We start from the raw sequence: 23,703 nt of genomic DNA, 5'->3' as shown, positions 1-23,703 counted from the left end.
TTAAAAAATGTATTTAGTGACAATATTTATTATATTGTATATAGGTATAAATAAAGAAAATCGGAAACTTATTTGGTTTAAATCGTTTTTATTCACACTATCCCATTCATAATAAGTAGCACCGGTTCGCACAAGGAAACTACATTAATATGAGGTTCATCATTGTAACCCATATAGATATTTCCATCTCCCGTCAGAGCGAAGAAGATGCATTCTTTTTATTCGTTCGGTATGCTGGTTGCTGATCATCGTCTGTTATTTGGACTTGGGAGTGAAAAAATAAATACCTCGGAATGGACTAAAACGACGATTTTTATTTGTTTTATATAGGCCTTCATCCAGTAGTGAATTGACCCCGGCTGATGATGATGACTACTTCTCAGAACTGTGGTATATTTCTTTACAGAATTGCAAAGCGTCTCTGAGAATGCTGTGTCAATGAATAATGATCAAGAAAATGTTGATTCACCGAGACCATTTAAAAACAATCGTCGCTCTGATCCCAATTCATAGAAGCAAAATAGAAGAAAGAAAAATAAACTGCATGGTAAATCTTATCTATCTATGAGAGGGAAACAAATGGACTGTAAAGTAATAAAAAAGTCAGATATGCAGTGTGGCCACATAAATGCTATGACAACTTTGAGGCATTCCATATTTTCGAATTATTGGTCCATTGGTGATACGAAAAGACAAAGGATATAATATATCAGTTCATTAGTTGAGGAAGCAAACAAAGTAAACTGTCGTGCAGGAAGTATGTCAAGAAGGAACAAGACAAGAAATTTTTCCTTGGGACATTCAACATTTAGGATTTTTTTATAAGAAACGTTTTAAAAAGGAGAAATGAATTAAATGATGGCCAAGTCGACAAACAAGGAAAACACGTTCCAGCAATTAAGAAAGATGAAGAAATGCATAAATATATTATTGAGCATATTAATTCATTTGCGAGAGTGCCATCGCATTGTTATGGGTTGGAATTATTAAAAGATATTATTAATTATATTTAACGTTTTCCTTTATTTCCGATTTATAACACAAAATCACATAACATATTTTTACTGGTATACTAATATAAGGTTGAATATTACTAGGTACACAATGCGTGTTTCTTGTGAGACGTCCAACTGTAGAGTGTTTTTTTATTCTGGTATATTACTAGGAAGGAAACAATAAATATGATGCAAAAAAAACTTAAGAAACTAAAAGATGTAACATGTTTGAGCCGGTCGAACCCACTGGCTGACTCACTAACGGTACAAATTTGAATGGCACATAACACCTCCCTTCAAAAGAATAAACTTATGGTACACAATTTTTACCATGAGTTTGGTTAAAAGAAATTATAATCATATTAATACATTGGTTTTCGAAAATAGATTTTGTTGTGAACAATAGATTGTGATGTGTGACAAATAGATTTAGAACAATTGAAGTCATATTACATACAGGTATATATATTTTTTTTTACATTTAGAGAAACAATAAAATTCTTAATATTAGTACATATTATAATAAAGTAAATAATAACATAATCCTTTGAATGAGATTATTTATTGTGAAGGATCTAAATAATTTAGATCCTAATTATTAGCTTGCTTAATTCTATTTGTGTGAACCTTAACTAACTTATTCTGAACCTTAATTGTAACATTTAACGGACTGTTAACCTTGACAATTTCGTAAGGTCCTTGAAAATTAGGAGATAATTTTTTTGATTTATTTATTTTAGAGGCGTTATTGGTTAAATATATTTTATCACCGATTTCAAATGTTCTTGAAGTCTGTTTAAGGTTCTGTCGAGAGATTTTATTTTTCTGACAAGATTCACATTGTTTAATGTAATCTTTGATGTCTTTTTTCATATTCGTCCATTTGTATTTTAGACGTAGGTACGCGATTTAAGGTTCTGTGATATCCAGAATGTTCTTTTATGGGGGACTCATGATATTCTTTAAGTATTTGTGAAATTTCATTGTGATTAGGGTTAATTATCGTATTTATTTCTGAAGCTATTTCCTTGGACATCGATTTATCATTCGAAATACAGTGTGCAATCGATTGTTTTTGATTTTTAAGAGATTCGTCGGTTTCATTCAAGTTGACATTGACATTTGTGACGTTAAAAAACAAACGTGGCCATCTCCAGTCAATGACTTTTTTGAGATTTTTGGTTGGTATGATTGCTTGTGTTGTTTTATATAATATTATTTAGTTAAGACATGGCTATCTCCTCAATTTCTGCTTCAAAAATTCAAATAAAAGATGTGATTTTTTTCAAATCATATCCAGTCAAATCCATTGATTTTTTATATCAAACGTGGTCACATTCGTCTTGGCCAATAACGACGTAGCACTTTTTCAAAATGGCCAATCATGTCGTGGCATTTTATCAAGATGACTCCCATCAGCAAAAAGTTTTCTCTGTGTATACGATGTGCTCTTCAAGTTTTTAAGCGAAATAATTGTCAAAGAATGGAAAATAATCCAAATAAAGTTTGAAATAGTGTCTCCAGATAATGCACGAAAGTTAACCAGATCAAATTATACCATTAAACGTTCAAAGAAGACTGAAAAACGGTAAGTAAATTTTGATTTTCAAACGTTTTACGACAGTTAGCATTTTAGAACCTCAGGGCTGTGCCTTGGCTGTTCATATTTTATGTTCAGTTTTAAAGCTGCATAATATCGTGTAAACTGGTTCAGTCATCTTTATTTTTTTTATATATTTTTATTCAAAAATATTGTTATGTTTGTTTAGTTACCTTTAATTCTAATATCATAAAACTCAAAATAAATTCATAAACCCAATTATAATTTTCAAATTATGAAGTGTTAGTTGTAAATATGAAATAAGTTATACATTTATAATGTTGTTTTTTTCGGGTGCCGGTCGAAATCCCGAAGGGCCGAAATCCCGAATGCCGAAATCCCGAAAGCCGAAATCCCGAATGGCTGGAAGCCCAAAGGCCGAAATCCCGAAAAATAAAAAAATATAAACAGTAATAGTTTTCAACCAGCGGCACCCCAATAGGCGGCGCTTTTTCTAGAGTGTGTAATTTAACAAGATAATTGGAATAGTTATATAAAAAACTATTATTGATTATGGAATGATGCAATAAAATAATTTTCAACCAGCGGTACCCCAATAGGCGGCGCTTTTTCTAGAGTGTGTAATTTAACAAGATAATTAGAATAGTTATATAAAAAACTATTATTAATTATGGAATGATGCAACAAAATAATTTTCAACCAGCGGTACCCCAATAGGCGGCGCATTTTCTTGAGTAAGTAATTTAACAAGATAATTAAAATAGTTATTTAAAAACTATTATTTATTATGGAATGAAGCAACAAAATAATTTTCAACCAGCGGCACCCCAATACGCGGCGCTTTTCCTCGATTGCATAATTTAACAAGATAATTAAAATGGTTATATAAAAACTTTTATTAATTATGGAATGAAGCCAGAAAATAATTTTCAACCAGCGGCACCCCAAAAGGCGGCGCTTTTTCTCGATTGTATAATTTAACTAAATAATTAAAATAGTTATATAAAAACTATTATTAATTATGGAATGAAAATTATTTTCTTGCTTCATTCCATAATTAATAATAGTTTTTTATATAACTATTTTAATTATCTTGTTAAATTACACACTCTAGAAAAAGAGCCGCCTATTGGGGTACCGCTGGTTGAAAATTATTTTTTTGCTTCATTCCATAATTAATAATAGTTTTTATATAACTATTTTAATTATCTTGTTAAATTACACACTCTAGAAAAAGCGCCGCTTATTGGGGTACTACTGGTTAAAAAAAATTTTTTGCTTCATTCTATAATTAACAATAGTTTTTAATACTACTATTTTCATTATCTAGTTAAATTATACAATCGAGAAAAAGCGCCGCCTTTTGGGGTGCCACTGGTTGAAAATTATTTTGTTGCTTGATTCCATAAATATTAATAGTTTTTATTATAACTATTTTAATTATCTTGTTAAATTACACACTCTAGATAAAGCGCCGCCTATTAGGGTACCGCTGGTTGAAAATTATTTTTTTGCTTCATTCTATAATTAATAATAGTTTTTAATACTACTATTTTAATTATCTAGTTAAATTATACAATCGAGAAAAAGCGCCCCCTTTTGGGGTGCCGCTGGTTGAAAATTATTTTGTTGCTTCATTCCATAATTAATAATAGTTTTTAATACTACTATTTTAATTATCTAGATTAATTATACAATCGAGAAAAAGCGCCGCCTATTGGGGAACCGCTGGTTGAAAATTAATACTGTTTATATATTTTTATTTTTCGGGATTTCGGCCTTCGGGATTCCGGCCATTTGGGATTTCGGCCATTCGGGATTTTGACATTCGGGATTTCGTCCGGCACCCATTTTAACACAACCCTGTTTGTAAGAATACAAAACAAACCGATCGAATACAAAACAAAACTGTCTATCTCCAATAGTATTTATGTCAAATCCAGATGATACAAAACAAACATAGCCATCTCCAACATAAAATCGTAAATATCTTGTTTATTTAGGATCTGCGATTATTGAGCATTGTTTAAATCGTATTCTTTAAATAAAATATAATCATAAATTAGGAAATTATTAACTCACGGGTTCAAATTAACCACAAAAACAAAAAAGTTGATTTACTCAGTTTCACATGTGATGGAGATGACCACGTTTGTTTTTTAGCGTCACATTTTGTTTCTCGATGAAGTCATTGTATGAATACGAAGGATTACACGCTGAAGAATTATTTATGAGAACAGTACTTTGATTGTCAATTTGAGACAAAGCGTTAGTATTAGAGTTTGTAAAATCAACGAAACTTTCGTGTTCGTTAAATGGTTCCAGAGTTATTTTATTTGATAAGATATTGACTGACTTAATACTGTTGTTGACGATTGTGGCATATACTTTATTTCCTGGAAGTACCTTTGCAAGAGTACGTGATAAGTATACGTCTGGAAGTATTCGGATATTTGGTATTACACCTTCGTTAATTTCAGGATTTTGAACAACTAATTCTATAAGGGTTTTAGATCTAGGCTTTAAAGTATAAAAAGGATTGATTTTATTGAATATAGGAATAATTTCATCGTGAATATGGAATGTATTTGTTTCGTAGTCAATCTTTGCATTATTATTGACGAAAAAGTCATGACCTAGTAATCCGTCTAAAGGAATATTAGTGACATGGTTTGAAATGACGTGAATAGTATGATGAAGTTGCTTTCTATTTTAAAGGAAATGTCAAATTAACTGTTCCGATAGTTTTTACTGGATTCGGAGAGTTATCGATACCTTTGAGCGTGACGAGTTCAGTTTCATTAACAAGTTCGCTTCCATCTAGGGAACTTATTTTTACTAATGAAATGTCGGCACCTGTATCAATCAATAATTTTAGATTTTTTTTTTCTGTAAGTATATGGAAATTCAACATACGATGTATTTGGTTCTAATGAAAATATTCTGCCTGAATGCTTCGCACGTACCGGGAGGAGGCAGGTCTCCTGGAGTGCTGGGAGTTGATAATTTTGAGAATTTTGTGAATATTGCGAATTTTGAGAATTTTGCGGAGATTGATGGAAAGAAACATTTTGATTTGTTTGATTAGTTTGAAGCTGAGAAGGATTTGAATTATTTTTAAAACGATTATTGTACTGTCGTTTTCTGCACTCTTCGATTAAGTGTCCTGATTTTTTGCAATATCTGCACACTTTATTTACTGAAGTTCTGAACTGATTTATGTTTTGATTATTGTAATTGAAATGATGCGACTGAGTATGATAATTATTTTTAGAGTTTATGTGCATACCTTTGAAATCGTTTAAAATCTTATCCTCGTCTATAGCCACATTTGCTGCTTCTGTTAATGTTGTTGGCTTAGACAATCGAACTACCATAGACGTTTGAGGATGGATTCCTAGCATGAAGGTATTTAGAGCGCTATCCTCAATTTGTTTAATGCGACCTTTTAATTCGTCGTCATCCTTATGTATAAGTCTAATTGCATTGATGAGGTTATTTCTGCAATTCTCTACACGCTGAATAAATTTGATAATAGGTTCTTTATAATCCTGTTTGCAATTTCTGAGTTCTAATTCTAATTGTGATGTATGTTTATTTTCACCGTAAGTAGTATTTAGAAAAGATTTGAAATTTTCATAAGATTCAAATTTATAATTTGAAATTGTATATTTGGCATTACCTACTACGCAGTGAATCATGTATTTTAACAGGACGGGTTTCAATTCATTCGGACATATCTCAAAAGCTGTATCACAGTCATTAAGAAATGGATAAAGGTTTTTCTTTTCTCCATCGAAAGTTGAAATAAATTTCATCAAGGTATCTAAACTTAGTGACGACATTGTATTATTGTAGTGATTGATAATTTTCATATATATGAAGAATAATTAATTTACCGTTCTGTTGTGGAGAATAAATACCTACACTTTACACTGTCACTGTTATAGACACTAAGCACTTGACACTCGGAGATGATGTCTTGAAGATATTGGAGATTTGAAGACTTGGAGACTTGAAGACTTGGAGACTTGAAGATCTGATGGACGCTTGAAGAATATGAAGCTGTAGCTTGAAGATTATGAAGTTGGAGCTTGTAGAAATTGAAGTTGGAGCTTGTAGAATTGGAGTTGGATTTCGAAGAATTGAAGATTTGAGTTTGTAGAATTGGAGTTGGAGCTTGAAGAATTCGAGATTGGAGTTCGAAGAATTGAAGATTTGAGTTTGTAGAATAAGAGTTGGAGTTCGAAGAATTGAAGATTTGAGTTTGTAGAATTGGAGTTGGAGCTTGAAGAATTCGAGATTGGAGTTCGAAGAATTGAAGATTTGAAGATATAGAAGATTCTTGATTTAATGATTTTGAAGATTTAGGAGAATATACAACTTTATATTATTAAATAGATTTTTAATTTCCGTTCGTTTTTCACAACGATGTACTTAAAAAAAACAATTAGTTTATACGTAATATTATTATGTGTTTTATTTTTAGGATTCTTGCTATTTTTAAAGAATTTGAATTCACCGTTAATTTATTTCGCGTTATTTAGCTTTATCCACACTTCCTGACACCAATTTTATGTTATGGGTTGGAATTATTAATTATATTTAACGTTTTCCTTTATTTCCGATTTATAACACAAAATCACATAACATATTTTTTCTGGTATACTAATATAAGGTTGAATATTACTAGGTACACAATGCGTGTTTCTTGTGAGACGTCCAACTGTAGAGTGTTTTTTTATTCTGGAATATTACTAGGAAGGAAACAATAAATATGATGCAAAAAAAACTTAAGAAACTAACATGATGTAACATGTTTGAGCCGGTCGAACCCACTGGCTGACTCACTAACGGTACAAATTTGAATGGCACATAACAGCATTACTGTCGTAAAAAAATCAACTTCGAATACCTGCCCAACGATCTCAACGTCGTCAACATGTTTGAAATGTATAAGGAGAATCGCCTAGAGAAGAGTCTGTTGCCTGAAAAAGTATCTTATTATAGGCAAGTTTTTAATAGTCAATTTACATTAGAATTCCACATACCAAAGAAAGACTTATATGCTATAAGTTTGATAAAGCCTCTAAAGCTGAAAAGGCAATTTTATTAGAAGACTACAATAATTTATTATTCACACATCGACAGAAAAGTAAAAGTTTGAGAGTTATAAAACCTATATAAAGATCGAGCTATACTGGAAGAGATTAATTTTGCCGAATTTGATATGGAAGCGGTAAGGTCAGTACAAAAATGCTAAAGCCATATTTTATAAACGACGTTTAGCCGTAGGTATATAATTTAACGCTATACAATAAAGCCACTGAGACGGCTTTAAATACCATGTGGCATAAGGGCATAACCAAGCGTGAGTCTAGGGCCAAGAAGCTGCCACATGTCTATATGATTATTTAAAAAGTAAAGCTAACGGGAAAGACTTTTTCGGACACGTGCGGTGGGCGGAACCGCAATGTCCACGTATCTGCAATGTTTTTCATGGCAAATAAAAATCTCAATATACCAAAGATTGTTCATTGCTTTTTTGAACCCGGACACTCCCAAATGGAGTGTGATTCAGTGCACGCGCAAATTGAGAAAACGTCAAAGAATATCGATATCTTTGACCCATCTGGTTGGTTCGCAGTTGTTCGGATGTCATCAAAAGGTGGAAAGTACGCTAACAATGAACTTGACACAACGGACTTCATTGACTTCAAATCTTTTGCCAAAAAAAATATTAAAAACAAAAAGATTGACTCGAATGGAGACCAGGTAAACTGGTTGAAAATTTCTTGGTTCCAATATAGAAAAGATAAACCTAATAATATATACTTCAATTATGGTAAATCTGAGGAATTTCGCAGTATACCGATACAGCGGCGCCTCAGTACAATACAGAACCTAATAATTCAATTAAATTTTATCCAGGCATATTATAATAAACCACAACCAATAGCCAAAGAAAAAATCTAGATTTAATGGTGCCTAAAAGCAATACCACCAGTTTTACAATCATTTAACTATCGGTGGTGATATTCATGATAATGAATCGGATTGAAAATGATATTATATCTTAATATAATATTATTGAGTGTTTGTATCTTACAAAAGCCCAAACCCACTCTAATAGGCAGGACGCGCCTTCGTACACTATACCAACATTTTATTTTTATGATTCAATTTATTATTTTCTCTTATGTGATTATTTGTATTAAATTTATTATTAAATAAATTGCATGTACCATTATTTATCATCAACCTGAAATGATGATTGTACCTTTTTATGATTTCTTCCATATATGTAATGTTAACATAATATTGTGATTGTATTGAATTGTTTCGCTGTAAATTAAAATGAATGTTTTTCCATCTAAATAAAGTTTTCATTAATCTGTATGAACCAAAATTCCATATGTATTATAATAAAATTATTTCGAACAGGTCAATTTTTGATCATCAATTGAATATCATTTTTTGATGACTAAAAATTTGTTTGCAACACGAAAACGTAAGTAGTACGACTTACTTTTTATAACCAGATTTTAACCAGTGTTTAACAGAGAAATGATTACAGGTTAATCGCAGTTTTGCTAAAAACCCTTGTTAAAACAAAAAAAAGTTTGTTTTGCCTCTCCTGAAAAAAACGACTTTTTGTTGTAGGTTTTTGTGTTAATAAGGGGACGATGTGATAATTTTAATAAAGGCAGTAATTAAACACACTATTTAACTGGTATTAAGGTTATATTTCTTATACAGGCTAATTATTTTATAAATGTGAGACATTGTTTAAATTCTTAATTGTAAATCATTATAAATAGGGACGTAGGTAGGAACTTATATTTAATTATAATATTTTATGAACATTTGTATTTATATAAAAAAACAAGACATTGTGGAGATAACAAATCTAAATTCAAGACGTACACAACATGAGATTTCTAATATCACAAATATTAGGTACCCTCACAAGAGAGAAGAAGAGAATAGGTACCTACCTATATAAAAAAAAAATAATAAAAACATACTTACTTAGACCCTAAGTACAATTTTATCCAGAGAAATAAAATTTTAAAAACAAAAAACATATCACGTCACCGAAAATATCTACTATTTGGGGAGCTCATTGATTAGTCTTGTACCACTCGCTAATATTGTCAGATCGCGTAATAAAGCTATGAATTAACTAATCCCACGATGGCCGCATGTCTTAAGCAACGGCTTATAGCGTTGTGGGTTCTAGGTTCAAATCCTGGGTCTGGCATGTACATATTATATTGTGTATCAATATGTTTAACATTGGGTGATCCAGATAAATGGACCTATCAAATGAGGAGCACCCCCAAATTAATCATTTCATTTAACACTCCCGTAGTGTCATGAAAACTATGTCTAAAACGATCAGGAGTGATGTAATAATTATTATTAGGAAACTCTTGGTTTATTGCAAAAGGAAAAAAAGAAGACGTAATTATCTAAAAAGAGAGTCGATACATTATTTAAACTCGCATGCCGTGCGCGCGTTGCCGCCATGACAGGTACATCACTGAGAAGTCTCCTATTTTCAACGAGAGTGACTTTCTGTAATCGTCAATTTCTTCTTGTCGGATTTTATAGTAGGTCGATAACTATTCTCTTGGAAACTAGGAAAGATAATAATATAATTTCACGCCCTGTCAATGTGTTTTGATATTTTTCTAAGATTTGTTCAAATGTTTAATAGAAATATAAATATTTAAAAACACAACTTGACAATTTTTAAGAGTACCATTACGCTCGTAAAACAATACAAGGCAATGGAAAGCGAAGGTTGTTTATCTCTATTTAAATCTATCTGGTTTTTGCTATTCTATTAAATGTATAAATGCACATCGATAATTGTTGACCAAACTGTGGTGTCGCAAAAAAAATATTCGGAGAAGGTGAGGGGGGAGGGGGTAATGGGTTTTAACAAGTCAGTGAGTTTAATTTTAACTTTATTGTCGATTTCTGCAAGTGAAAGATGTTCGTGGTTTTACACCAGTCTAATGGCCAGGCAAGTGGCTGACATCCATTTTTCGTAAAAAACGAAATCTGTCAACACAAACCTTCACTCTGTGGAGGCCCATATGATCCTATCAGGATTGGACATGGTCGAAAAAAATAAAAAAAAAATGCAGAAAACTCACATAGCATTGAGTGGTTTTTCATCGATCTGGGTCATTTTTTATGTATTTTAAGATATTAATTATGTTTAAGAAACACCGTCGCATTGCTGTCGTTTTCAACCAGTACGTGGAATTTTATGATTTTTAAGATCACAACTTCGTGTGAATTTTTGAAAACAAATCGCATAGATGTGGTTTTACACCAGTATGTGTCATTTTATCTCTTAAGAGTGCACTATTTGCGATGAACTTTTTAAAACATACATATCACTGATGCAATTTTTTAACAGTATGTGTCAATTGATGTCTTTTAAAATTACCCATTTGCAGAAATTTTTTAAAACACACATCGCATTGATGTGGTTTTTCACCAGTATGTGTCATTTTATGTATTTTTAGATGACTATTTGCGATGAAAATTTTAGAACACACATCGCATTGATGTGGTTTTTCACCAGTATGTGTCATTTTATGTATTTTTAGATGATTATTTCTGATGAACTTTTTAGAACACACATCGCATTGATGTGGTTTTTCACTAGTATGTATCATTTTATGAGATTTGAGATCACTATTTTTGATGAACTTTTTAGAACACACATCGCATTGATGTGGTTTTTCACTAGTATGTATCATTTTATGAGATTTGAGATCACTATTTTTGATGAACTTTTTAAAACACACATCGCATTGATGTGGTTTTTCACCAGTATGTGTCATTTTATGTATTTTTAAATGACCAATTTGAAGAAATTTTTTAAAACACACATCGCATTGCTGTCGTTTTTCACCAGTATGTCTCATTTTATGTGTTTTTAAATGACCAATATGCAGAAATTTTTTAAAACACACATCGCATTGATGTGGTTTTTCACCCGTATGCGTCATTTGATGTAATTTGAGTACACTATAAGTGGTGAACTTTTTAGAACACACATTGCATTGATGTGGTTTTTCACCGGTATGTGTCATTTTATGAAATTTGAGTCCACTATTAGTGATGAATTTTTTAGAACATACATCGCATTGATGTGGTTTTTCACCGGTATGTGTCTTGTTATGAATTTTGAGATTACTATTCTTAACAAACTTTTTAGAACACACATCACATTGATGTGGGTTTTCACTTGTATGTGTCATTTTATGTGTTTTTAAATTACCAATTTGCTGAATTTTTTTAAAACACACATCGCATTGATGTCGTTTTTCACCAGTATGTGTAATGTACGAATTAAGATGCTGAGACTTCGTGCATGAAACGTAGTGATGATTTAGATGTTTTGCAGTTTCAAACACTCCACAACAATTATTACAAATAAAGTTACGTGGAAAATATGTAACTCTTCTCAACTTAATTCGAACCACCTTTGGCAAGTATAATTTCTGAAATTCATCTTTGATGTTCTGTTCATCGATGGTTATTTCCGAATGCTGCATCATCATTTTTCTGTTTTTATTGATTGCGTGTGCTATTTTGTTGTTACTCGGGTCATTATCCACCGTATCTTTATTAACGATATCCAATGGTTTACTCTTACGTACTGCAAAACATGTTTGGGTAGAAATCTACAAAAAGAATAGGAATATTAGTATATTCAAAGCATTACTATGTAAAAAATATACTTATGTTCCAGTGTTCCCTAATATAACAGTGATACTATGTCGTTTGTAAAGTGTTTTTCTTTTATTAATATAAGACGTTCACAACATGACTTTTAGAAGAAAATAATGATTAAAAAAGAGTATTATATAATTATATATTTATAAAAAAGGAAAAGATCAGCAATAAACAGTAGAATTAGTGGACAGTAAGAAATTTATATAACAAGGAATCACTGAGTGAGCTAAGCAGACCCTATTTTAAGAATTTATAAAACAATGCCCACTTATACTCATCCTGACGCAGGTGAAATATGTCAATATCTGAAGTGATTTGGTTGTACAAACTTATTGCTATCCCAATTGCCATTACCAATGGTAGGTTAGTTGTGCACCCTGGGAGAACAAAAAATGTATGCCCTCGATTCTTAAGATAATTAACTGACACACAAATGAATCCCACGAAGAATGGCAGTTTTCATTTACGCCGCGTGTAAGTCGGAAAAAAATATGTAGCTAAATAAAGCTATATTCTAAACTTTAAGCCACAGTATGTAAGCATACCTAATGATTAGTATATTTATAGTCTGGCAAATCTTCATGAATAGGACCGCGCTTGAAGAACGCTTATAATTTATTCAAATTTACTCAGAAAAGCTGTAGTAGAATTACGCAACTTACAATTGCATTTTTTCGCAAAATTGCGAAAGCGATTTGACTCATTTTTGCTTAACGGGTTTGTTAATGAGGAAAATTGCCCACACGGAAAAAGACTCATCCAGAAGACTCCCTAGAGTTCATTACATCTACAAATATTTACCGTTTCATGCGGTTTACACGCTGGTGGCATCGACGCACAATTCTTCAAAAATGGGGCCAAAGCTCACGTTAAGGTCGATGGAAATCCTTTTCAAACCATGATTTATATTTGGATTTAAATATTATGGATTTATTTGAAAGAACAGTGATTTCTTTTCAACAGGATGTGCCATCCAGCAATCGCAACCATCGCCTTATTTAAATTAAGATTTTGAGAAATGCACCTGTCAATTGGCATAAAAGGTTGTGCGATTTGATATCTCTGGATTATTACATGTGAAGCTTTGTGAAGTCACTGGTATATGCTTATAAATCAGCAGCATTTAATGCTTTAGAAGCTAACTTTTGCCTAGCCAATTTCCAGTACTATACGGCCATCAGTACTCTAATAAAAGTAGTCTAAATTGGACAACCATAATTTACTTATACGAGAATAACTGTGGTGGCCACACGCCTGAAATCATTTTTAAATATTAATGCCATGAAGGTATCGATTAATCGAAAAAAAAATATTTAAATTTTTTTTACAATTCAAAGTTTCATCGGACTTAAAAAAACAACTATGTAATTAAACATACCTGGACTAATGGCTTGTATTGTTGATTAGAGGAGCCAGGTTGAGTTAATTCAGCATTAATTTGGTGGATTGCATTCTCTACAAATTCTTCTTTGATAATGACTCCCTCATCATTATTCTCATATATAATATTCATCAGACCGTTTTCACACTTCTGAAAATAACAATATTATTCATAATATGTAACAGTATTATCATTACGATCAGCCTGAAAGGGTCTCGCAGAACTTTTTCTTCTATTAGTGGCCACCATTGTATAATTAAATTTGGCAGGTGAATGTATAATCACCGAACGACATTCAATGTTAAGGGCAATCCGAAAAAATTGTGCACTCTTGCGTTCATACTTGTTTGTTTTAGTTCAATTAAGAGTACACATTACAGATGGCTGGGTTAGTTTTTTAAAATGCATTAAGCCTAGCCTATACCAAACCAAAATAAATAAAAAATATTCTTCCATCTATAAATAATTATACAAAATTCTGTATGATTTAAAAACATATCGACTACCTCATGGAATAACACACTAACTCTAAATTATCAACTTTTCAGGAGAGCAAAAAAACCATTCAAAAAAATGTGTAGCAAAAGCTGTTTATTGTATGCAAATATTATTTAAATTATAATTTATGTCGAATAATAGCAAATCATTTAAGCAGACAATCAACTTTCGCATGACATTAATTTAGGAAATAACCCTCTAAATGTGTTTTTCCACGTTATGTTTGATTACTAAAATATTACATCTAGATTTGGTGTGATTTTTCCCGTTTATATTTTTATAGGGTGTATGAATATCTATACTTGGTGTGTTTTTTCACGTAATTATTATTTTTTTCATGAAAAAAAGTACTACGTAACTTGAGTTGGTATTTTTTTCCATGCTAATTCTGAACGATAATCTTAAATATCTCGACTTAGAGAGATTTTTCTTAAAAATTTTACGAGGAATGACACACTACGTATTCTTAGTGTTTTTTTTCTCGATGATATTTCTTAAACCAAAAATATCTTTATATACTATGATGGAATATGAGGGGATTTTTTAATTAAACAATATTTAATCGCAATAAACTGTATTTTAACCATTCAAGTAGTTTCAGATATTTATATTACAGAACATAATATTATAGTAGGATAATTGCAAAAGGTACTAAATGAATATTTCACTCAACATAATAATAGTAAGTATTAAAAAAAAGATAAGATAGTTAGTTACCAACTTATTTACGTAAATTATGCTTCCCTTACAGCATTGTCAAGTATTATGTAGGTACATGGATAATTATTATAAACGTAATGTAAAAAAATCTTATTTTATAATAAGTGAGGGAAAACTATCAACTAACAAACAACTGTGCCTATTCTTAAAATTAGATCAAAATTATGTAAAATATTACTTAGGTATATGACTTATATCTAATACATATCCATTGCTATGATACACATTACAATGATAACGCTAGTACCTAACCTAACTCTTATTATTGATGAAAAAATATTAGGCTAAAGTTTTAAAACTTGACAGAAGTTTAATCCTTGGTTAGTGATTCCAATAACTAATTATTTTATTATGAAGTTTAATAATTCTACAATGATATATTAATAATCAAAGTGTACTAAGTGACTAATTTTTTTTTTGAAAAACTAAAAACGAAGCTATACATTATTACCTCGGATACTCACTCATTCAAGGTTATAGAATTTGTAAGATAGTAAAATACAATTAAAATAATTTACTCTCCTTCTTGTGAATTTTTTTCTGATCCCACACAATCAACTAACATAGTGTGATTCTTTTTTAGGAAACATATTAATATGTTCAATTACACTATTTTTTGTTGCTTCATTGAGTGCATGAGGACGGTTGTTGTGCCTGCCTCGATTATCTAATAGCAATTCTGACTCTTCATTTTTTTTAAAAGCATTCACCACCCACATATTTGAAATTGAAAGCGTTTGTAAAAACATAGTTTTACACACTTTTATTATGTCGTTATTGCAGGACAAATTATAAATAAGTGCTTTTGAACGTGTTGAAGAAGCTGGTAGTTTTTGGGTTTTCTTTTGCACTGACTTGACAAATCGTAAGATGTAATCCCATTGTCTCTCATGATTTCCGAAAATCCAAAATGAATCAAAACTAACTTGACGTTCGGATTCACTTATTTTTGAGGCACATTTGAATCGGCAAGAATTTTTACACGGTGCTCCCATGGTTTTTTTAGGAATCAATACTCCAGTTTTTTGATTCAAATATTCTTCACCCGAATTGAATAGTTTTTTGGCTTTATTCCTTTTCCACAAGCCTTGATTTACAGTTCTCCTTCTTTTTCTCGATTCAGGGGTGTCCATAGTGGAAATACTTTGTTCAGAAGTACTTGGTAAGGACAACGTCATATCTGGTGATCTGATATCTTCAAGTGCATTTGTGTCTAAAGCTGGTGGCAAAGTACTCAGAAGTATAATGTTATTATGCTCTGGAGTAGAGCCATATATTTCATACTGAGGAAGATCTGCTGGAGATTTAGTAATTTCTTCAATCAAATCATCTATTATTCCTAAATCTCCTCCAAATGTGTGTGCCATATCTGGCACACTGGAAGAATAGCTGAGACTCGACAATACAGGATCACTATTGAAATTTGGCATGTATTCGGAGTCTTCAGATGGGGTAAAATCACCATGGTTATCACCGTGGACTATGCAATTCTCATCGATGCTTGTAAAATTACATAGTATATCATCGCGTCTTCTGCTTTCTGTAAACGAAAAACAATATTCTTAGATACTATTATAAGAGCTATATTTTAAAGGTATTCTTAGCTATGATAGCAGTATTAATGTTATCTAAATGTCATTCCTTTTTCAAGTTTTTATACACACGGAAGTTAAAAAATCTTTATCATTAGGTATCGTTTTTTTTGTAATAAAATTCTTTTCGACATTTTTGACTACCATATTTATCATAAAAGTATAGTAAAAAGTATTATCCATAAATACTGCAAAAATAGGCAAGTATTACCTACTTATCAAAAGTCGTCATGGGATCGATACAAGTAGAATAATAATTAATGTAGGTTGTAAATTAGAAACTAATGGTGCAAATATGCATTTATACGATGCTTACTAATGATAGGAAGACGTTATAGATTATATAGGTAATATAATGAATGACTAATGAGACACAGAATATTATAAATAAACATTGAAAATCCTGTAGGTGCCAAATGGTACCGACAGAATATTTACGGTTGAATCACTTAATTATAACCTATAAAAAATGTGTTGTCTTAGGAGATTATTAAAGCTATTTACCTTTATTGTTTCCATCCTTTATTTTATTAGCCTCTTGAGCTAATTGTAATATTCGCCGAGATCTATTTGGAGACATATTATATTAGGTTACTAAAATTAGTTACTTGTTCACAATAACAAAAATACGACAACTATTATAATATAATACTGTCACAAAAGCGCAATCAGATATAAATTTTAAAATGGCGGTTGATGTTATTATTATTGTCAACTGCCCGCCAGAGTAATGAAAGTAGGTGCGGATCCAATACAAAGGATAATGATTTTTCAAAAGAGTATTGTTCTATGCTGTTAAAGGCGAGAATTGAAGATGAAAGTTCAATTAGTGTCATATTCCATGGTGAAGTCTTATTAAAATGATACACTGAAATGATTTGTGTAGGGAGCACGTATATTTTTTTCCGAGTAATAACATACCAACTCGGCATAGTGTCATATTCAGTGTCACATAAAAAATAATAACAATAACTTGTGATACCAACTATAGGTGGATTATTATTCCATGTAAGTTAAGATACATTATAAAAATGTTATAAAATCATAACTCTACTTACGAGTTATATTTTAAACAGTATTTTGGGTATTTTTCGAGAAAAAAATCCAAAAAAAAATTGGCAGGTGTGCTATTTTTTTCTATGGAACAATAGCTCAAAAAACATAAAACACACTATTTTGAGTTGGTGTGTTATTCAATGAGGTAGTCGATATAATTGTCTGGTTTCGGAAGGTTTTTGTTAAATTTTAAAAACTAAAATCAGTAAATTATTTTAGTCATAGTTCAATGAAAACAAATACGTATATACGAATGAAGCAGTTTTGAGTGTACTATATTTATGTTGGATATTAACAGCCTATGTACACCCTTCATCGCAGGATGATATCTGTATTGTCTATTACAAATAAAAATATATAAGTATATTAATATATTATACACATACATATCAGAAGATGACAATATACAATACATTATAGTATATACCTAGCAACAATAATTAAATGAGCATGTATATTATAAGAGTTACCTGTGAATTACTGTCAAACGTCGACGAATCAAACTTTTCATACAAGTGACTGCTTTGGTCGACGGCTTGTGCGCATGGAAAAGCCACTTCATCGAAAGTCAGCGACGCATCGTGCATACGTTTATGGTACTTCAAAACGTGCGAGGATGAAAAAAAATTACAACACACGTTGCAAACAAAATTTCTAACGAAAAATGAAGCTCTGTTCAATCTCAGACGGACATCTTTCGCAGACGCAAGCGCTATTTCCTTTTTGATGTCCATTTCATGCACATCGATTTCACCAAACGACTGTGCAGATTGTTTCTCAACGATATCAGGTGCTATCATACAATCCATGTCGCGGATTAAGAAGGAAATAAAATACAAACATAAATCAATCAAAGCATTTACCTAGGTACACTAACAATATAAAAAATCAACCAACATAAAGAATGCAAAGTTTCTGGACTATGACCACCTAGAAGGGTAGTTTTTAAACGAAGCAGTATCGAAGTCATTGTATGAGAAAGTGATTAGAATGTATGAGAAATTTAATTTCTAATTAGATTTTGACAACCGCGTCTTAAAGTGGCGGAGGCTTTTGAGCTTCATTAGCTTCGATGGTTGAGGCGCTAATTTTGACAGATGGTAAACAGATTAAATGTCGGAACGTAATGTTGAAAATCTAACTAAGTATATATTGTGTTTTGTTATACAGAAACATATACATTTTAGTAATATTAGGTTTGTTAAATACATCGGAAGTTCCGTTCACATTCTCGTAGGTACCTACTGAATATTGTAATAACACTATTATGAGGTAAATATTGAAGTAAGTAGCTTCTTTAAGGGGGATGTCATCAAAAATTGTGATTTCATAGAGACATCTATTACACGATTTGCAAAGCATATACGAAAAATCATATTGGAATATCATTCCAATTCAAAGAACCTTCGAGTCATCTTAACTAGATGTCTCAGTATTAAAAATTGATGAAAAAATTGAAAAACCGGTGCTATAATTACAGTTGTTATTTAAACAATGGTTTTATACATTTATATAACGTATTGAATTTTATTTCAATCGAACTGTCTTCATATTTTTATAAAAATTGTGACAATCGACCTAGTAATAATAATTATATGAATGTAGCTGAATAGTCCAGATTCTGGATTTTATAGTCATTCTAATGAATATATTATTTTACAATATCCTAAAATTATACAATATTATGGAATAATATTTAAATTTAATATTTGATTGACTTATCAAGCTGGTGATAATAATATTTTGTTATGTATATTGTCTATGGTATTTGCATGACATTTGGTATCGGCATGATAATACTCTATACATAACCTAAAATATTTCGTGTTTCACTTAATTTCAAAGTTTGACTTAATATTGTTCTACTATCATAACTATTATCCATGTTGTACATATTTTCAGAAATATTAAAACCAACAAAATCTTGAATTTATTTTCAGGTAAGATTAATTCATATTATTAATATTATTGTGTTCAAAATGTTATGAATCAAATTTTTACGTTTGTTTGTGAGTTACCAAAATACGTTTAATTTTTTAAGGTAGGTAGCATGTTAATCGTGTATTAATATTTCCAGGCAACGAGCAGCTAAGTGAGTTATGCCCATTCGAATGGAATAATGGAATTGAAATCGATGAACCCTTTATTGATTCAAATTTATCATACAAACCAAACTCTTGTCACCGATGAAACATTAGACATGGTATCATAAGATCAGATACCTCCTACTTCAGGTATGTTCAGAATCGTTGAATTTATTTATATATTGCACAGTAAATCACTATTATGCTCACAATGGCCGAGCGGCATATAATATTGTGGGTCCCAGGTTCAAATTCTGGGTCTGGCAAATACCCATGCGTATTGTTTTTAATTATTGGAGTCAGAATATGGACCTATTAGATTGAGCAAGTGGTTAACTTCCATTTTCTCGTGACAACAAAAAATCTCTTAATACAAATGTCCATTCTATGTAGACGTATGTGATCTTATTAAAATCGGACATGGCCAAAAAAAGAATAGTATAATGTCGCAGTTCTATTATTATTTATTTGGTATTATGTATGAGATAAATTAATTGACAATGAAGCTTTGTTACAAATATATTACTCATAGGTACATATACTTAATTATAATAATATATTTTATGATTATTTATTACAATTTAAAATTATGTATCATTTATAGGTGGATACCATTCATGATGCTGCGGAATGAATGCGGAATACAAAGCCATTCAGGACAAAGGAAAATAATAAGGTGTTTTTTGCAGTTGCCGGAATCGAATCGTACCACGATTTTAGATAGGAATTCAACAGTAATCCACAGTGGAGACTATAAGTACCTATTTACCATGACTGATAATGATAGGAAGGCTTGAAAGAAAAAGAATCTTGGTGTACAATGTTTTTTATTTATTATAAAACAATTTATATCAGGACATAATTTTATGTTACATTCGTCATTGCTTATATTTTAATAGACAATCATTCTGTATATTATATGCATTCATAATGAAATATATAGATAAATTCGCTTCATTACAATTTACATAATTTGCCTTTATTTCTGACTATCGCACTGTGTACGTAATACGTCTACAATTATTTATAATGTCTGTATTATGCCAATATGTTTGATAATTATCAACCTATTCAGTTCTTCACAGTAACTGTTCACACTTATGGGTAACTTTCTTGAGATTTCATCACTGTTGTCGAAGAATAGCTGAATTTTAGAGTCAGAGGTAAGTTGTTGCCAGTGCTGCGTCAGTATTCATGAATCTTTGAAAGAAGCGGTTGGCAATTTTGGCGACTATGGAATCTGCTATCTTGAGTAGCCCCCCCCCTCTGGATTGGGGAGACGAAGATGATGATAACTGGCATGATGGCAATTTGCAGAACAGATTCTATACCAGAAAAAGTGCAGTTCACAATGTGATCCATGTCCCATTGATGTTAGGTGTCGTTTGCCTATAATGTTCATAGAGACTATTTCTACTTATGTACAACAGTCTTGTACATAGTCTGCTCTATCAGGGTGATGGTGTATTATGCAATTGATGATTTTGCACCCATCATCAGTGTTTGCCATATTCTCCTCAATGAGATGTATGATTTACTACGAGGGATGGGCAGCAGAAGCCATAGGTAGAATGACATTTTGTCGGCTACGCAACCTCTATTAGTCTCACTGTCTAAAGCGTCAGGGATCTGATATGACGAACGTAGGATAGGCAGCCGGAGGTGTATTGCAAATCGCTCGCCAACCTTTAATACTCTCTTATGAAAAATCAGTCGTTGCATAGTCTTTTCACATAGATTGACTAGATGACATAACAACTCAATATGTATTCTTGGAGCTCTTCAAGTCTTGCAGAATTTCTTTCTCATGTTACATTAGGCAATGCTCATACAGAATATAATAACATAATTTCTTACTATAATAGTGATGGGACAGTGCTATAAAAACAATGTTTTGGTAATTTCGCTTACGCGATGACTTCAAATAAGTGGGTACTGGCAATTTGAATGTACATACACATTCAATTTGGTTCGATAAGATCCGATGGTCGCATAAGTAAAATTACACCATTATATCTTTATAAATTTAAAATACACACAAACGACAAAAAAAAATAGTAATACATGAAGTAGTAACAAAAAAAAAACAAAATACACAATTATTACATTTGCATTGAAGATTCACGCTCAAACACATATACTCATATTATCATCGTTCTTTCTTGGAAACCTCACAAATCCAAAACAATGTTTTTTTGTGAATACAATTTAGTCAGCATTTGTGGATTGATTTTAAATGTTAATGACAAAAAGGTGCAAAAATATTTCAAAGATATTCGTCGATGATAGTGTAGTCAATAAAATTTATATTTTACACAAAAATGGGATTTATAAGTTTTGGAAGACATCGATTGATTATTCAAATTTATTTACTTTACATATTATGGTGAGGTTCACAACATGAAATTAAAAACAAAGAAATAGTTACTATAAAAAACAGAGAAATAGATGCAGTGCAGTATCAGAAAACCAGTATAAAAAGTAAATACAAAAATTATATACCTAGTAGATACATGAAAGTGCACCGAATGACCATATTTTTAGAATTTATAAAACAATGCCCACCTATAAATATTATCATCAAATCAAGAAGGTCAAATATATCGTTATTATGCTTCTTTACATATTGTATATACCAACAACCATTTACTGTTGTTATGGAGATGCATAAAAATTATCATTCAACATAAAAAATGAGTTTTATAATTATTAAAGGGCTCTTATTTTTTATTTTATATGCACAGTGTTTGATTGAAAATTTGACATTATGGTCACACGACGCTAATTAGCCCACAAGGCATAGGTAAGACTCCAATTCTGTTTGATTTATACATTTTGCTTATTGTATCAATTATTTCATGATACGTGTAAACTTCATATATAAAGAATTTTCCTCGGGTACACAGAAAGGCGAGCATCAATGTGAATTATGAAATTATATGTAAGTATTATAATTTTGTTCAGACTGGTATCGATGATAATAAAATTTATGAGTATTTCACATTCACAAAGCTGTGGACAGACAGGGACGACAATGAATATACTACAATTTCATTGAAACAATAGTCAGGTGCTGTATAACATTATGGGTATAATTCAACGTTAGAATGCATCAAAATATTTCTTGTGGGAATATATTATATAATATCGGCAAATATGAATATGTTTCGGTACTACATGCCCATCATCATTTATGGCACTACAACGGGTCTTGATCTCCTTCAAAAACTTCCTTCATCCTGAACGAATGAGTGCAGTCTCTCCATGTTCATATGCTACATGATCTTTTCGCCCCTATAAAAACCACATATCCATAGCTTCTGTTTACATTATCCATGTTATGGATCTGTCCGCACATGAATCTTTCATGTGACAGTATCTTCCGCTGACTGCTCTAGCCCGTTAACAAATAAAAATTTAGAATAGCATGATATGCTTGATTTTTTCATCTCATATTTCAGTGAAACTTTTAGTATTCCTTTTCTAGGACTCGGTGGCCACTGTAATGTGCCAATCAGTAAATTCTGTGTGTCCTTAGCCAAGATGTACTGATTGGAATGTCATATCTTCACTTATATATTTTTTTTTCTTCTGATGTCATAATCAGGTTGGTTTGGAAACAGACTAATCAGATTGAAATTCTCATGAGGCATCTGCAGCACGTGGCCTGTTACTCAAAGCTCAGTATACAGTTACTCTGAGCCTTCATAAAGTGCTATAACGGGCTACCAGCACCGTCAGAATAAAAGCGTCGAATAGGCAGTATTTGGTTCTTTAAGACGTTCACAATATAACACAACGTTCAGTACATATTTTTTGCGGTTTTCCTAGGTTAGGTAGGCAGGGTTTTTCACTATGGAGTTTACAGATTCTCTTGTAATAAAGGCCAGGAAAGAAATTCGAAGTAAGAGATCTAAAAAATCTATGTTGATGCAGAGATTACACACCAAGCGTGATCGCTATTATAGAAACTTAAAAAATTCTACGTTGCCTTTAGATGCCGATGTAACCTGTGAATCAAATGCCAGCACGGCAACTAACGTTCGCGAAT

At 31.4% G+C, this 23,703-nt stretch overlaps 1 protein-coding gene and 1 long non-coding RNA gene across 2 annotated transcripts; one reads left to right on the top strand and one right to left on the bottom strand.

Moving 5' to 3' along the window:
• Window positions 1-6,486: 6,486 nt before the first annotated feature.
• On the bottom strand, window positions 6,487-11,843 carry LOC147077268 (uncharacterized). The gene is made up of 3 exons (XM_085941038.1): window positions 11,640-11,843; window positions 11,052-11,327; window positions 6,487-6,900 (listed from the first exon to the last, which is right to left on the bottom strand). The coding sequence occupies exons 1-3, from the start codon at window positions 11,841-11,843 to the stop codon at window positions 6,487-6,489; spliced, it is 894 nt and encodes a 297-aa protein (XP_085797164.1).
• A 7,486-nt stretch (window positions 11,844-19,329) lies between these two features.
• Window positions 19,330-23,461, top strand: LOC147077267 (uncharacterized). Its single transcript, XR_015069434.1, has 3 exons — window positions 19,330-19,508; window positions 19,646-19,802; window positions 20,257-23,461. It is a non-coding gene; the product is annotated as an uncharacterized LOC147077267 (long non-coding RNA).
• Window positions 23,462-23,703: the final 242 nt, after the last annotated feature.

The sequence above is a fragment of the Rhyacophila brunnea genome, unplaced genomic scaffold (genome assembly GCF_057557595.1).
Source record: "Rhyacophila brunnea isolate RB1 unplaced genomic scaffold, BYU_Rbru_1.0 scaffold_13, whole genome shotgun sequence".
Classification (NCBI taxonomy): domain Eukaryota; kingdom Metazoa; phylum Arthropoda; class Insecta; order Trichoptera; family Rhyacophilidae; genus Rhyacophila; species Rhyacophila brunnea.
The sequence above is the reverse complement of the archived record's forward strand: the minus strand, read 5'-3'. Positions and strand labels throughout refer to the sequence as shown.

What these genes read in the sequence shown, in the direction of transcription:
- LOC147077268 (XM_085941038.1), bottom strand. Translation starts at nt 11,843, where the DNA reads ATGACACATACAAGTGAAAACCCACATCAATGTGATGTGTGTTCTAAA. An exon ending in AAAAACCACATCAATGCAAT is followed by an intron (nt 11,328 to 11,639) that starts GTGTGTTCTAAA and finishes ATGATACATACT; the next exon opens with AGTGAAAAACCACATCAATG. An exon ending in AAAAACCACATCAATGCGAT is followed by an intron (nt 6,901 to 11,051) that starts GTGTGTTTTAAA and finishes CATTAAATCAAG; the next exon opens with AATCTTCTATATCTTCAAAT.